General features: G+C 41.2%; 1 protein-coding gene across 4 annotated transcripts in view; it reads left to right on the forward strand.

Annotated features, from left to right (window-relative positions):
- Positions 1–15,096, forward strand: part of LOC110520933 (talin-2) — a 153,824-nt gene that overhangs the window by 66,580 nt on the left and 72,148 nt on the right. For all 4 annotated transcript variants that reach the window (XM_036975472.2, XM_090226693.1, XM_090226736.1 and 1 more), the window contains 4 exons: positions 7,238–7,415; positions 8,906–9,003; positions 9,207–9,336; positions 9,941–10,099. In XM_036975472.2, the coding sequence (XP_036831367.2) occupies positions 7,238–7,415; positions 8,906–9,003; positions 9,207–9,336; positions 9,941–10,099 (565 nt within the window). The remainder of the gene's footprint in view (positions 1–7,237; positions 7,416–8,905; positions 9,004–9,206; positions 9,337–9,940; positions 10,100–15,096) is intronic.

The raw sequence follows: 15,096 nt of genomic DNA on the forward strand, positions 1-15,096 counted from the left end.
TGGAAGTGACTGCAGTAGTAATGGTAGTGACTGGTTATAGTAGAAAAAATAGCTAAATGGACTGATTGATTGATTGGATAGGATAGCTTGAACATGTGAAGTTGGTTTAAAGAGTTACTGTTGGTGAGTTATGTTATTCTATTGTATGCAGATTTATATAGTTATAGTTCATCAACCTTCTACATCATTTGAAGTTTAGGATAGCCTGAGCATGAGAAAGTTGGTTTGGTGTCTCTAGTTTGAATGGTTCAATAGTTACTGTTAGAGTTATTTTATTGGAATTTATGCAAATGTATATAGTTGATACAAGTTTTTAAGAACTTGAAGTTAGGTTAGCCTGAATTTTTTTAAAGTTGATATTCTTGCTTAATTTGCCAAGGAGCAGGAGCATTTTGAATAGCTACCACTGAATGTCTATGATTCTCATTCAAACCAAGTTCATTTATGCACATTTAAAAGGGTTATACTGTAGTTACAAAAGTATAAATGGTATCAAAAAGCCTTTGGCAAGCAATCTAAGTAGGGTCAGACTGAACACCTCAATGTTGGTTTGGTGTTGATAGCTTAAATGGTGTAGGAGGAGATGCATGGAAGAATTTATCTTTTTTTTTTTTTTTAAATGTCCCAATGTACATAATTCTATGGGCCTTTTATTGCCATTGTAATGCATTGGGAGCTCATTTAAATATTGTTTTAGTACAAAAGTATAAATTATATAATAATAATAATAATAATAATAATAATAATAATAATAATAAGAGTATGTAAGAAGTCAAGAGCTGTGCTTTGCTTTCAGCAAGACTATCCAATGAATTCATGTACAGCTTAGGTTTTTGCATGCTCTTAGACAAGGGAATCAGTTATAGGTCTGAGGTTGTTTTAAATCTTATTAGAGCTTGTTAAAATCTCCTCACCCTGACTAGGCTGGGATAGGGAGCTGGTATGCTAATCCACCTTTGATCCTTATAGGGCTTTGCTTCTACTATTTACAGCTAGTGCTGCTGCATGAGAGGGTTGATTCTATTAGTAAAGCCAGACTAATGCATTTTTAGCTTCAACCCGCATGTTTTCATCTTATTTGCTAATAGAGGACTAGCATTTTTGAGAAATGGCATGATCATTATCTATGTTATGTTTTGGTAGCCCATTAAGATTTATGTTAGTCCTTTCTTTGCCATGACCTTGAAATTCACTTAGTAGATAAGCTGATGGGGGTGGGTGTTTTTTTTTTTTTATCTATGTAGCCTAACAAGGGTGTTGCAAGAATACATCATTTTGATTCTGGTGTTGCAAGAGTATAGGTGTGGTATCATTTTTGTTTTCTATTACTGCCTGACCTTATTTGTTTGTAAACCTTCATCTTTTATTAAGGCACTTGCAATAAAATAGGTCAGGAGGTTATTTAGGTTTCATATGCTTGTGGGATTAATGAATGTGTACAGTTGAAGTCGGAAGTTTACATACACTTTAGCCAAATACATTTAAATTCAGTTTTTCACAATTCCTGAAATTTAATCCTAGTGAAAATTCCCTGTTTTAGGTCAGTTAGGATCACCACTTTATTTTAAGAATGTGAAATGGCCCATTCCTCCTGACAGATCTGGTGTAACTGAGTCAAGTTTGTAGGACTTCTTGCTCGCACAAGCTTTTTCAGTTCTTCCCACTAATTTTCTATGGGATTGAGGTCAGGGCTTTGTGATGGCCACTCCAATACCTTGACTTTGTTGTCCTTAAGCCATTTTTCCACAACTTTGGAAGTATGCATGGGGTCATTGTCCATTTTGGAAGACCCGTTTGCGACCAAGCTTTAACTTCCTGACTGATGTCTTGAGATGTTGCTTTAATATATCCACATCATTTTCCATCCACATCATCTTCCCCCCTCATGATGCCATCTATTTTGTGTAGTGCACCAGTCCCTCCTGCAGCAAAGAACCCCAACAACATGATGCTGGCACCCCCGTGCTTCACAGTTGGGATGGTGTTTTTTGGCTTGCAAGCCTCCCCCTTTTTCCTCCAAACATAACAATGGTCATTATGGCCAAACAGTTACAGTGCCTTGCGAAAGTATTCGGCCCCCTTGAACTTTGCGACCTTTTGCCACATTTCAGGCTTCAAACATAAAGATATAAAACTGTATTTTTTTGTGAAGAATCAACAACAAGTGGGACACAATCATGAAGTGGAACGACATTTATTGGATATTTCAAACTTTTTTAACAAATCAAAAACTGAAAAATTGGGCGTGCACAATTATTCAGCCCCTTTACTTTCAGTGCAGCAAACTCTCTCCAGAAGTTCAGTGAGGATCTCTGAATGATCCAATGTTGACCTAAATGACTAATGATGATAAATACAATCCACCTGTGTGTAATCAAGTCTCCGTATAAATGCACCTGCACTGTGATAGTCTCAGAGGTCCGTTAAAAGCGCAGAGAGCATCATGAAGAACAAGGAACACACCAGGCAGGTCCGAGATACTGTTGTGAAGAAGTTTAAAGCCGGATTTGGATACAAAAATATTTCCCAAGCTTTAAACATCCCAAGGAGCACTGTGCAAGCGATAATATTGAAATGGAAGTAGTATCAGACCACTGCAAATCTACCAAGACCTGGCCGTCCCTCTAAACTTTCAGCTCCTTCAAGGAGAAGACTGATCAGAGATGCAGCCAAGAGGCCCATGATCACTCTGGATGAACTGCAGAGATCTACAGCTGAGGTGGGAGACTCTGTCCATAGGACAACAATCAGTCGTATATTGCACAAATCTGGCCTTTATGGAAGAGTGGCAAGAAGAAAGCCATTTCTTAAAGATATCCATAAAAAGTGTTGTTTAAAGTTTGCCACAAGCCACCTGGGAGACACACCAAACATGTGGAAGAAGGTGCTCTGGTCAGATGAAACCAAAATTGAACTTTTTGGCAACAATGCAAAACGTTATGTTTGGCGTAAAAGCAACACAGCTGAACACACCATCCCCACTGTCAAACATGGTGGTGGCAGCATCATGGTTTGGGCCTGCTTTTCTTCAGCAGGGACAGGGAAGATGGTTAAAATTGATGGGAAGATGGATGGAGCCAAATACAGGACCATTCTGGAAGAAAACCTGATGGAGTCTGCAAAAGACCTGAGACTGGGATGGAGATTTGTCTTCCAACAAGACAATGATCCAAAACATAAAGCAAAATCTACAATGGAATGGTTCAAAAATAAACATATCCAGGTGTTAGAATGGCCAAGTCAAAGTCCAGACCTGAATCCAATCGAGAATCTGTGGAAAGAACTGAAAACTGCTGTTCACAAATGCTCTCCATCCAACCTCACTGAGCTCGAGCTGTTTTGCAAGGAGGAATGGGAAAAAATGTCAGTCTCTCGATGTGCAAAACTGATAGACATTACCCCAAGCGACTTACAGCTGTAATCGCAGCAAAAGGTGGCGCTACAAAGTATTAACTTAAGGGGGCTGAATAATTTTGCACGCCCAATTTTTCAGTTTTTGATTTGTTAAAAAAGTTTGAAATATCCAATAAATGTCGTTCCACTTCATGATTGTGTCCCACTTGTTGTTGATTCTTCACAAAAAAATACAGTTTTATATCTTTATGTTTGAAGCCTGAAATGTGGCAAAAGGTCGCAAAGTTCAAGAGGGCCGAATACTTTCGCAAGGTACTGTATATTTTTGTTTCATCAGACCGGAGGACATTTCTCCAAAAAGTACGATCTTTGTCCCCATGTGCAGTTGCAAACCTTAGTCTTTTTCATGGCGGTTTTGGAGCTGTGGCTTCTTTGCTGAGCGGCCTTTCAGGTTATGTTGATATAGGACTCATTTTACTGATACTTTTGTACCTGTTTCCTCCAGCATCTTCACAAGGTCCTTTGCTGTTGTTCTGGGATTGATTTGCACTTTTTGCACCAAAGTACGTTCATCTCTAGGAGACTGAATGCAACTCCTTGCTAAGCGGTATGACGGCTGCGTGGTCCCATGGTGTTTATACTTGCTTACTATTGTTTGTACAGATGAACGTGGTACCTTCAGGAGTTTGGAAATTGCTCCCAAGGATGAACCAGACTTGGAGGTCTACAATTTTTGGGCTGATTTCTTTTGATTTTCCCATGATGTCAAGCAAAGAGGCACTTAGTTTGAAGTTAGGCCTTGAAATTCATCCACAGGTACACCTCCAATTGTCTCAAATTATGTTAATTAGCCTATCAGAAGCTTTTAAAGCCATGACATTTTCTGAAATTTTCCAAGCTGTTTAAAAGGCACAGTCAATTTAGTGTATGTAAACTTCTGACCCACTGGAATTGTGATACAATTAATTATAAGTGAAATAATCTGTCTGTAAACAATTGTTGGAAAAATTACTTGTCATGCACAAAGTAGATGTCCTAACCGGCTTGCCAAAACTGTAGTTTGTTAACAAGAAATGGTTGGAGTGGTTTTAATGACGCCAACCTAAGTGTATGTTAACTTCGAACTTCAACTGTATGTAGATACATTGTTACTTAGTATTTGAATGTTCACCAGCTTCTTTTTATTAGTGTGTTTATAATCACTGCACATTGTGTTGTCCGCATTATGCACCCAGTCTATTTTGGTTTGAACACATTGAGAGGGTTCATCACTACTATATGTTTTACTGTTGACTTGTCTTTTGACTTTAAAGATGCTATATTAGGCCATCAAGCAGCTGTAAGATTTTACCAAACACAGCTGGAAGTCATAGCCACAGCTAGCTTCCCATGTACCTCTGGAATTCTGGAGAACTAATTCCAGATTGTGTTGTAGCCTACACTGTCTGACTTTCATTTTGATGGGGCATGAGAAAATATTTGAAATGGTTTACTTGGGCCTATTCTGTTTAACCCCACCCCACCCCCCAACAAAAAAAACTCCATTGTGGCAATGGAGGTTTGTTGGTGATGACCCAATTCCACAAAACGTAGTGATCAGCGATCACATTGTCTCCAATGACGTGATCATGTCCAACATGTCCATCCAGCTCACTGTTGACTGTCTGATTCTGTGACTGGTGCTGTACTAATCCAGGCTGAGTAGGAGACAGTGGCTGGCTGTCGTTGGGGGCTCTGCTCTCTGCTATTATTATTACAACAAATCATTAGACATGAATCCCCTCCAGATGGCTTCTGACTTCAGCTCTTATTTAATTGTCCATGTTTACACTGCCCTCCAAGCTGCTCTTCTCTAATGTTTTGAGTAGTAAACAAACCTACCAGTAACTTAATACTGGAAGCCCTCTGGATAGATGAGAGAAAGCCCTGGTAATGGTATATGAGAGGACAGGGGTCTGGAAATAAATACTATTTTCAGTCTACTTTGAAGCATAATTTTTCGGTGGACACAGTAGAAACCAATTCGTTCTGTGTGTTGATATATCTGTGGTTGCGATCTGCTTGCTCCATGTTGTGTCGTCTCTGCTCTGTGATGGGTCTGTGTCGGCCTGAAAGCTGAGCTAATGAGAAGCCTGCTGCTGCTGTTGAGTGTTTGCCAGAAGAGAGAGAGAGGAGAGGAACTCGGTGAGAAATGGGTTCTCACGCTGCTACCGCTACTGTTAGCTCCGCTCCAGAGTAGTGATTATCCCCTTGGGTTTCATAATGTGGATGCTCCCTCTGTCTTGCGCTCTCTCTCTGGAGTGACTGCTGGCCTTCACTTGAGAATTTCATTGATTTGGAATCAAATATATCCTTACTGCCTAGAACAGGAATGTTCTAATTTTTCATTCATCGCATTTGAAGCCGACATGGCGGAGCTTTGAGCTATTATTGATGGATATAAAGCGAAACCCTGATGGAAAGGAGCGGGTGTTCTATCCTTTACGCAACGGCTGAGTTCCATTGAATGATTCTGCTTGTCTTCAGCTCCTCCTCCTACATTGTTTCTATTCCAAGGTTTCAACGGAATATACTGTGCAGTTCCTGCTTTCAAAATACATATTTACACTTTGATTATCACCACACAGTAAAGGCCATGTTACACCCTGCTGCCATTATAATGTTCCCTGAATCAGGGCTGTGTGTAGCATAACCCATCCTCTATGTGTGTGCACATGCCTGTGTATGTGTTGCCTGAGCTAGCTGGTCCTCATGTGGCCTTTCTAACAGAGACTAACCACATATCTGAGCCACAAAGGCGCAGCAGGACTCCTGTGGCAGGTTGTATGGAGCAGGCCCCATGCAGAGCCATTACCTCTGGCTCTTTGTGCTAAGGGACTATCTGGAGAGAAGAGGCTCTGTGTGGGCTGCAGGAGAAGGGTAGAGTCACTACTATGAAACACTGCTAGTCAGAGGGGACCTCATTCATAACCACATCATTAGAAACGTTTTCTCTGAAATTGCTCACAGAATGATTGTATGGGAAAACATTTTGTCATGGCTATATTTCTCTAAATGGAGTCAATTTGATGATTTCACAAGAACAGCTTAAATATGACCTTTGTCCCCAAGAAGGACATAGTGAATGTAAACTCATATTATCCATAATACAGTATTCCCCTGTACAGTATATCTAACATATATGCACTCCCTCTACCATAAAGGGGAAAATTGAAGGTTGTCTGAAAATGGTCTTGTCATCCAGATTTGACAGTGCACCAAGTAGAGGAAGGAATTGCTGAACTAAATTCTGAAAAAAAAGAGGCTTAACTGTTGGGTAGATCCATTGTGAATGGTTTTCCCTCCCGGCCAAGAGAAAGAAAAACATAAAATGGTATCATTAGTTAACTTTTGTCTGTGTGTTTTCTCTTTAGTAGGAATAGGAACTGCAGTGTACTGGAATTGGTTTGCCTTTTAACAGATGACATAACACCCACTGGTTTGACTCTGGTGTCTACTTGTAAGGGGTTGTACTTGTAAACACAGATAATGATGCTGCTCCTGAATGTAATTTCCTCTGTAGCATCTTCTGTCCTATTATTGTAGGTGACTACAGAGACATTTGCTTTCTGCTGAAAGGTTAACCTGCTCACCTTGGCTCGGCTCAGCATATGCTAAACACTGCCAGTAAACAATTCTACTTACTTCTTAACCTTGTAAGAAATCAGGAGAGATGGAAAGTAGCTGATGCATTAGACTCATTCAAAGCAGCGCTTCTACAATATACCTGAGGACAATTATGACCATATCCTGTATATGCTGTTCTGGTGTACATATCCAGTGTCATGTTATTCACATTTCCCTGAGCCACAGATATCTAAACACATATGTTTGTGTTTTTCAGGTGTGTAGGTTGGTGACACCAATAAATACATCACCAGTGAAAATGGTGGCCCTGTCACTCAAGATATGTGTCCGTCAGTGCAATGTGGTGAAGACCATGCAGTTTGAGCCCTCCACTCCTGTGTATGACGCCTGCAGGATCATCAGGGAGAGGGTTCCGGAAGCCCAGACTGGCCAAGGTGAGAGGTACCTCAAAATGGGGCGAACTACTGGTAATGGGGCCTCTTTGAATGTCAGAAATCTTCACTTGCATAAGGCTCAGTTGCACTAAGAGAAAATATAAATGCAAAAACTATATAATTACTTGTGTAAGTCACTCTGTACTGAATACTGTAGTCATGTCTGCTAAAAAATATGAATGTAAAAAAAAGGCATAAGTTTCTGATCTCCAATTCTGTTTCAGAGTGCATGAAAAGGATACAAACGGTTCAAAATTGTTTAAACAGGAGATAAAAACCCATGTCACCCACAGCATGGCTTTCTGACTACAGAAAGACAGGAAACTGTTTCAAAGCCTTACAGTCTATGCTCTCTCTGAGAAGACTGGTTCAATTGGGGTCTGTGGGTGGTGTTCCTCGCTTGCGGAGGTGTTAGTTAGGCAGCCTGGATAAGCTCTCTGTGGTGTGTTAGGCAGGCTGGATAAGCTCTCTGTGGTGTGTTAGCCAGGCTGGATAAGCTCTCTGTGGTGTGTGTTAGGCAGACTGGATAAGCTCTCTGTGGTGTGTGTTAGGCAGACTGGATAAGCTCTCTGTGGTGTGTGTTAGACAGACTGGATAAGCTCTCTGTGGTGTGTGTTAGGCAGGCTGGATAAGCTCTCTGTGGTGTGTGTTAGGCAGGCTGGATAAGCTATCTGTGGTGTGTGTTAGGCAGGCTGGATAAGCTCTCTATGGTGTTAGCTTATCCAGCCTGCCTAACTATCTGTGGTGTTAGTTAGGCAGGCTGGATAAGCTCTCTGTGGTGTTAGCTAGGCAGGCTGGAAAAGCTCTCTGTGGTGTTAGTTAGGCAGGCTGGATAAGCTCTCTGTGGTGTTAGCTAGGCAGGCTAGATAAGCTCTCTGTGGTGTTAGTTAGGCAGGCTGGATAAGCTCTCTGTGGTGTTAGCTAGGCAGGCTGGATAAGCTCTCTGTGGTGTTAGTTAGGCAGGCTGGAAAAGCTCTCTGTGGTGTTAGTTAGGCAGGCTGGATAAGCTCTCTGTGGTGTTAGTTAGGCAGGCTGGATAAGCTCTCTGTGGTGTTAGCTAGGCAGGCTGGATAAGCTCTATGTGGTGTTAGTTAGGCAGGCTGGATAAGCTCTCTGTGGTGTTAGTTAGGCAGGTTGGAGACGCTCTTTAAGCTGTGAGCTCTCATTAGGCTTTAGAACAGATTTATATCAGCTAGAGAGTCTGATGGGCAGCATGATTACCCTTCTTTCCCAACTGAATGTCATTATATGGATAATTCATATGAATGTCAATGAGATCAGAAGAAGAGACATCCTCTACGTCATAAAACAGTAACTACACGAGATGCAGTCAAAACATTGTTTTGTCAAAATAGACAGTATCTTTCATTTGGACAGCCAGCTATATGTGTACTCTTAGTTGACTCATACTATTTAAACAGTCAATCAAGCAACTGTTCCCATTACTACTCTAATATACGTAAGTTCTCTGTGTTGTGTCTCTGTTTCAGCCTCTGATTACGGCCTGTTTCTCTCTGATGATGATCCCAGAAAAGGAATCTGGTTGGAGTCTGGTAGAACTCTGGATTACTACATGCTCCGGAACGGGGTAAAGCCCAATCATAGAGCCCAATCAGACCCCTGGATCACACCTCATTCAGTTCTATTTAAATCTGAAGAGGTGTTGAGGTCTGTGGTAGATCTGACTTAGATGTTCTACTTACATACAGATGTTTAGGTGTTCTCTTCTTGGTTTATGTCACATTCCATCAAAGGTACTGCGTCTGATTCACCTCTCCCCTTGTTTCCCAGGATGTCTTGGAGTACAAGAAGAAACAGAGGCCCCAGAAGATCAAGATGCTGGACGGGGCAGTTAAAACTATCATGGTGGATGACTCTAAAACTGTGGGAGAGTTACTTGTTACCATATGCAGTAGAATAGGTGGGTAAACTCTCTCCAACTGCAATCTAAACCCAGTCAACCAATCCACTAGCCTTAAATTATTAAACCTGGTCCTATTTTTAGCTCACTACCTTACAGTATGGATGCACGCCCCCTAGCTTTCAGAACATAAGAATTAGCTATGGTACTGGCATAGTCCAGGTTTTATATAGATATGTCTGATGGTGTAAAACATATTTTCCTCCTCTGTTAAAATTATGGGTGGTAATTGTGTAGCCATAGACTGTGCTGTCCTCTCCTCTCATGGAGGTGTTTCTTTCCAAAGCCATATATTTCAGTTATGCTGGGCTGCCTGTGCCCAAACTCAATTGGGTGAGGAGAAGAGAGATGTCTGGTAGATCTCTTTATTGGCTGGTGTTTGTTTAGAGATGGCTTTCTGCTTGGCTTCTCCTCTTCTGACTTCCCACTTTAGTGTACTGGCTGCTCTCCAGTTTCCCCCACTGTTTTTTCTGGGCAGAGGGAGGAAGAGAGGGAGGACGTAGGAGGCAGGGGATGGTTTCTCTAATATGGCACAGCTCAACGTGCTGGCTCTGTGTTCTAAATTGATCCCTCTCTGAGTTTCTTGGCTGTGTCTCCTCTTCAGGAATCACCAACTACGAGGAGTACTCCCTGCTCCAGGAGGGGTTGGAGGAGAAGAAGGAGGACGGTCATGGGACAGGCACCCTGAAGAAGGACAGGACTCTGCTCCGAGACGAGAGGAAGATGGAAAAGCTCAAAGCCAAGCTCCACACAGACGATGACTGTGAGTTTGAAGAGCACTTCCATAAGAGCATAAAATGTGTTGTTAATTGTCCAATATTACATGCTCCCTGTCAAAGCCGCTACCAATGTCTCATTAATAAGTACATGTAAGTCCAGTATCATCTCATTTTAACATGTGCTTTATCTCTAAATTCAAAGTCATAGTACTGTATCAATGTTTAATTATTCTACCACAATGTGACAGAAACAGGAACGTCACCAGGACCCGGCTTTCAGGGCTTTAGCCCCGACTGATTTTGGGTCAGCCCCGAATTTTTTTTACTGCTGTGAGTGTGTAAAAAATGTTGTATGGTCAACTGAATGTGCCGCTTAGCTGTGATTACATGAAACTTCTGAAGTCATCTAACTGTAATACAGTGACTTGTGAAAGTATTCACCCTCCTTGCCATTTTTCCTATTTTATTGCCTTACAACCTGGAATTAAAATACATTTTTGGGGGGTTTGTATCATTGGATTTACACAACATGCCTACCACTTTGAAGATGCAAAACAAACAAGAAATAAGAACAAAAAACGGAGAACTTGAGAATGCGTAACTAGTCACCTCCCCAAAGTCAATACTTTGTAGAGCCACCTTTTGCAGCAATTACAGCTGCAAGTCTCTTGGGGTATGTCTCTATAAGCTTGGCACATCTAGCCACTGGGCATTTTGCCCATTCTTTAAGGCAAAACTTCTCCAGCTCCTTCAAGTTGGATGGGTTCTGCTGGTGTACAGCAATCTTTAAGTCATACCACAGATTCTCAATTGGATTGAATTCTGGGCTTTGACTAGGCCATTCCAAGACATTTAAATGTTTCCCCTTAAACCATTCAAGTGTTGCTTTAACAGTATGCTTAGGGTCATTGTCCTGCTGGAAGGTGAACCTCTGTCCCAGTCTCAAATCTCTGGAAGATTGAAACCGGTTTCCCACATGAATTTCCCTTTATTTAGCGCCATCCATCATTCCTTAAATTCTGACCAGTTTCCCAGTCCCTGCCGATGTAAAACATCCCCACAGGGGATGGTGTTCTCGTGGTGATGAGAGGTTTGCGCCAGACAGAGTTTACCTTGATGGCCAAAAAGCTCAATTTTAGTCTCATCTGACCAGAGTATGTTCTTCCAAATGTTTGGGGAGTCTCCCACATGCCTTTTGGCGAACACCAAACTTGTTTTCTTATTTTCTTCTTTAAGCAATGGCTTTTTTTCAGTCCACTCTTCTGTAAAGCCCAGCTCTGCTCAGCTCTGTGGAGTGTACGGCTTAAAGTGGTCCTATACTCCAATGTCCACTGTGGAGCTTTGCAGCTCCTTCAGGGTTATCTTTGGTCTCTTTGTTTCCTCTCTGATTAATGCCCTCCTTACCTGGTCTGTGAGTTTTTTTGGTGGGCGGCCCTCTCTTGGCAGGTGTGTTGTGGTGCCATATTCTTTACATTTGTTTTATAATGGATTTAATGGTGCTCCGTGGGATGTTCAAAGTTTCAGATATTTTTTTATAACCCAACTCTGATCTATATTTTTCCACAACTTTGTCCTTGGCCTGTTTGGAGAAGCTCCTTGGTCTTCATTGTGCCGCTTGCTTGGTGGTGCCCCTTAGTGGGGTTGCACACTCTTGGGGCCTTTCAGAACAGGTATATACTGAGATCATGTGACAGATCATGTGACACTTAGATTGCACACAGGTGGACTTTATTAAACTAATTATGTGACATCTGGTTGCACCAGATCTTATTTAGGGGCTTCCTAGCAAAGGGGGTGAATACATATGTACACACCACTTTTCCATTTTTTATTTTTTAGAATTATTTGAAACAAGTGTTGTTGTTTTTTATTTCACTTCACCAATTTGGACTATTTTGTGTATATCCATTACATGAAATCCAAATAAAATCCATTTAAATTACAGATTGTAATGCAAGACAATAGGAAAAATGCCAAGGAGGATGAATAGTTTTGCAAGGCACTGTAATCTGGGGTGTATAGTGTCCTCAGCGGAGTGACACGCCGCCACTTCTCAGAATGGTGCAATGTCTCGCAAGATCACTTAATGATGAATTAGTATTCTACATAACAAACCAATTATAATAGCATACAGTGGGGCAAAAAAGTATTTAGTCAGCCACCAATTGTGCAAGTTATCCCCCTAAAAAAGATGAGAGAGTCACATTGTAGGATTTTTTATGAATTTATTGGAAAATGTGGAAAGTAAGTATTTGGTCAATAACAAAAGTTTATCTCAATACTTTGTTATATACCCTTTGTTGGCAATGACAGAGGTCAAACGTTTTCTGTAAGTCTTCACAAGGTTTTCACACACTGTTGCTGGTATTTTGGCCCATTCCTCCATGCAGATCTCCTCTAGAGCAGTGATGTTTTGGGGCTGTTGCTGGGCAACACGGACTTTCAACTCCCTCCAAAGATTTTCTATGGGGTTGAGATCTGGAGACTGGCTAGGCCACTCCAGGACCTTGAAATGCTTCTTACGAAGCCACTCCTTCGTTGCCCGGGCGGTGTGTTTGGGATCGTTGTCATGCTGAAAGACCCAGCCACGTTTCATCTTCAATGCCCTTGCTGTCCATCAGCAAGGAGGTTTTCAATCAAAATCTCACGATACATGGCCCCATTCATTCTTTCCTTTACACGGATCAGTCGTCCTGGTCCCTTTGCAGAAAAACAGCCCCAAAGCATGATATTTCCACCCCCTGCTTCACAGTAGGCATGGTGTTCTTTGGATGCAACTCAGCATTCTTTGTCCTCCAAACACGACGAGTTGAGTTTTTACCAAAAAGTTATATTTTGATTATCAGTGGTCTTGTATGTCTTCCATTTCCTAATAATTGCTCCCACAGTTGATTTCTTCAAACCAAGCTGCTTACCTATTGCAGATTCAGTCTTCCCAGCCTGGTGCAGGCCTACAGTTTTGTTTCTGGTGTCCTTTAACAGCTCTTTGGTCTTGGCCATAGTGGAGTTTGGAGTGTGAGTTTTAGAGGTTGTGGACAGGTGTCTTTTATACTGATAACAAGTTCAAAAAGGTGCCATTAATACAGGTAACGAGTGGAGGACAGGGGAGCCTCTTAAAGACGAAGTTACAGGTCTGTGAGAGCCAGAAATCTTGCTTGTTTGTAGGTGACCAAATACTTGTTTTCCACCATAATTTGTAAATAAATTAATTCAAAATCTTACAATGTGATTTTCTGGATTTTTTTTCTCATTTTGTCTGTCATAGTTGAAGTGTACCTATGATGAAAATTACAGGCCTCTCTCATATTTTTAAGTGGGAGAACTTGCACAATTGGTGGCTGACTAAATACTTTTTTGCCCACTGTAGATAGTTAAGATACTGTTAGACCAAAAACACCACATCATTTCTTATGAGAGTAGGATGATTGTGCTTGATTTAGATTTTTTTTTTTTATCTCATGAGGACAGAACTCAACAGCACACATCATATGCTTTGATTGAAACAAAATACAGGTGGCTGTGTTTAACGCCATCTGCTCTAAAATGAAATTAAACATTAGTTAGGCTACTTAGCCTACATCATTCAAGAAGGTCGAAATGCATTTTCCCATGAAATTGATTTGGATCAAATGGTTGGCATGCATGCAGCATGGACTTTTCACCTGTAAAACATGAAGAATTATCATTCACAATTGTCAGTGATGATTGCCTAATGTATAATTAGGAAGGCCTAATTTTATGTTTTAAGATTTTTTTTAAATATAGCTTTTTTTATTGAGCCACTTCTGTGTAGGCACTTCTTAGCTGTGTGCCTAGGGTCATTATCCTGTTGGAAGGTGATCCTTCACTCCAGTCTGAGGTCCTGCGCGCTCTGGAGCAGGTTTGCATTAAGGATCTCTCTGTACTTTGCTCCGTTCATCTTTCCCTCATTCCTGACTAGTCTCCCAGTCCCTGCAGCTGAAAAATATGCCCACAGCATGATGCTGCCAGCATCATGCTTCACCATAGGAATGGTGCCTGGTTTTCTCCGGACGTGACGCTTGGTATTCGGGTCAAAGAGTTCAATCTTGATTTCATCAGACCCGAGAATCTTTTTTCTCATGGTCTGAGAGTCCTTTAGGAGTATTTTGGCAAACTCCAAGTGGGCTGTCAGGTGACTTTTACTGAGGAGTGGCTTCCGTCGGGCCACTCTACCATAAATGCCTGGTTGGTGGAGTGCTGCAGATATGGTTTCCAAATCATGTCCAATCAATTGAATTTACCACTGGTGGCTCCAATCAAATTGAAGAAACATCTCAAGGATGATCAATTGAAACAGGATGCACCTGAGCTCAATTTTGAGTCTCATAGCAAAGGGTCTGATTATTTATGTCAGTAAGGTATTTCTACAAACCGGTTTTCACTTTGTCATCATGGGGTATTATGTGTAGATTGATGAGAAAAGTAAATGTAATCAATTTTAGAATAAGGCTGTAACGTAACAGAATGTTTGAATTGGGAAGGGGTCTGAATACTTTCCGAATGCACTGTAGCTGTAACCACTGTTGGATTCTTTGACTTACTGTATTTATTATTTTGTAATTGCAGGCTAGGCTACTTGCTGATACATTACTTTAAATATTATTGTAACAGTAGGGCTACCTACACAATAACCTCATATGGGGTTGCTGACCACAATCCATTGAATTATTAATAAGAAGTGTTGATTATTTGGCCTTGGGGAGAGCACAGTGCATGGAAGAAAACCTAGCACCACAGGAAAGGGTGCCGGAATTGTTGCAGATAAATGTAAATAAATTTACCAAATTATATAATTACTCCTATCTCTACAGAAATAAATGAAATCATTGAAAATACTACACCAGAGAGCATCATTTAGCCAGAGAGGATCAATAGCTTTTTAAAAAAAAATCATGTATATTGTGTTTTGTCACTTAAGCGCATACGGTATGCCTACAGTAGGGAATCCTGCCATTGGGCAGCCCGCGCCGCAAATATATTAAACAGCTGTTGCCAGCAATGTCAAGTTATGGCTGTCCAT

Source organism: Oncorhynchus mykiss, chromosome 1 (assembly GCF_057628025.1).
Source record: "Oncorhynchus mykiss isolate SJ-2025 chromosome 1, ASM5762802v1, whole genome shotgun sequence".
Classification (NCBI taxonomy): domain Eukaryota; kingdom Metazoa; phylum Chordata; class Actinopteri; order Salmoniformes; family Salmonidae; genus Oncorhynchus; species Oncorhynchus mykiss.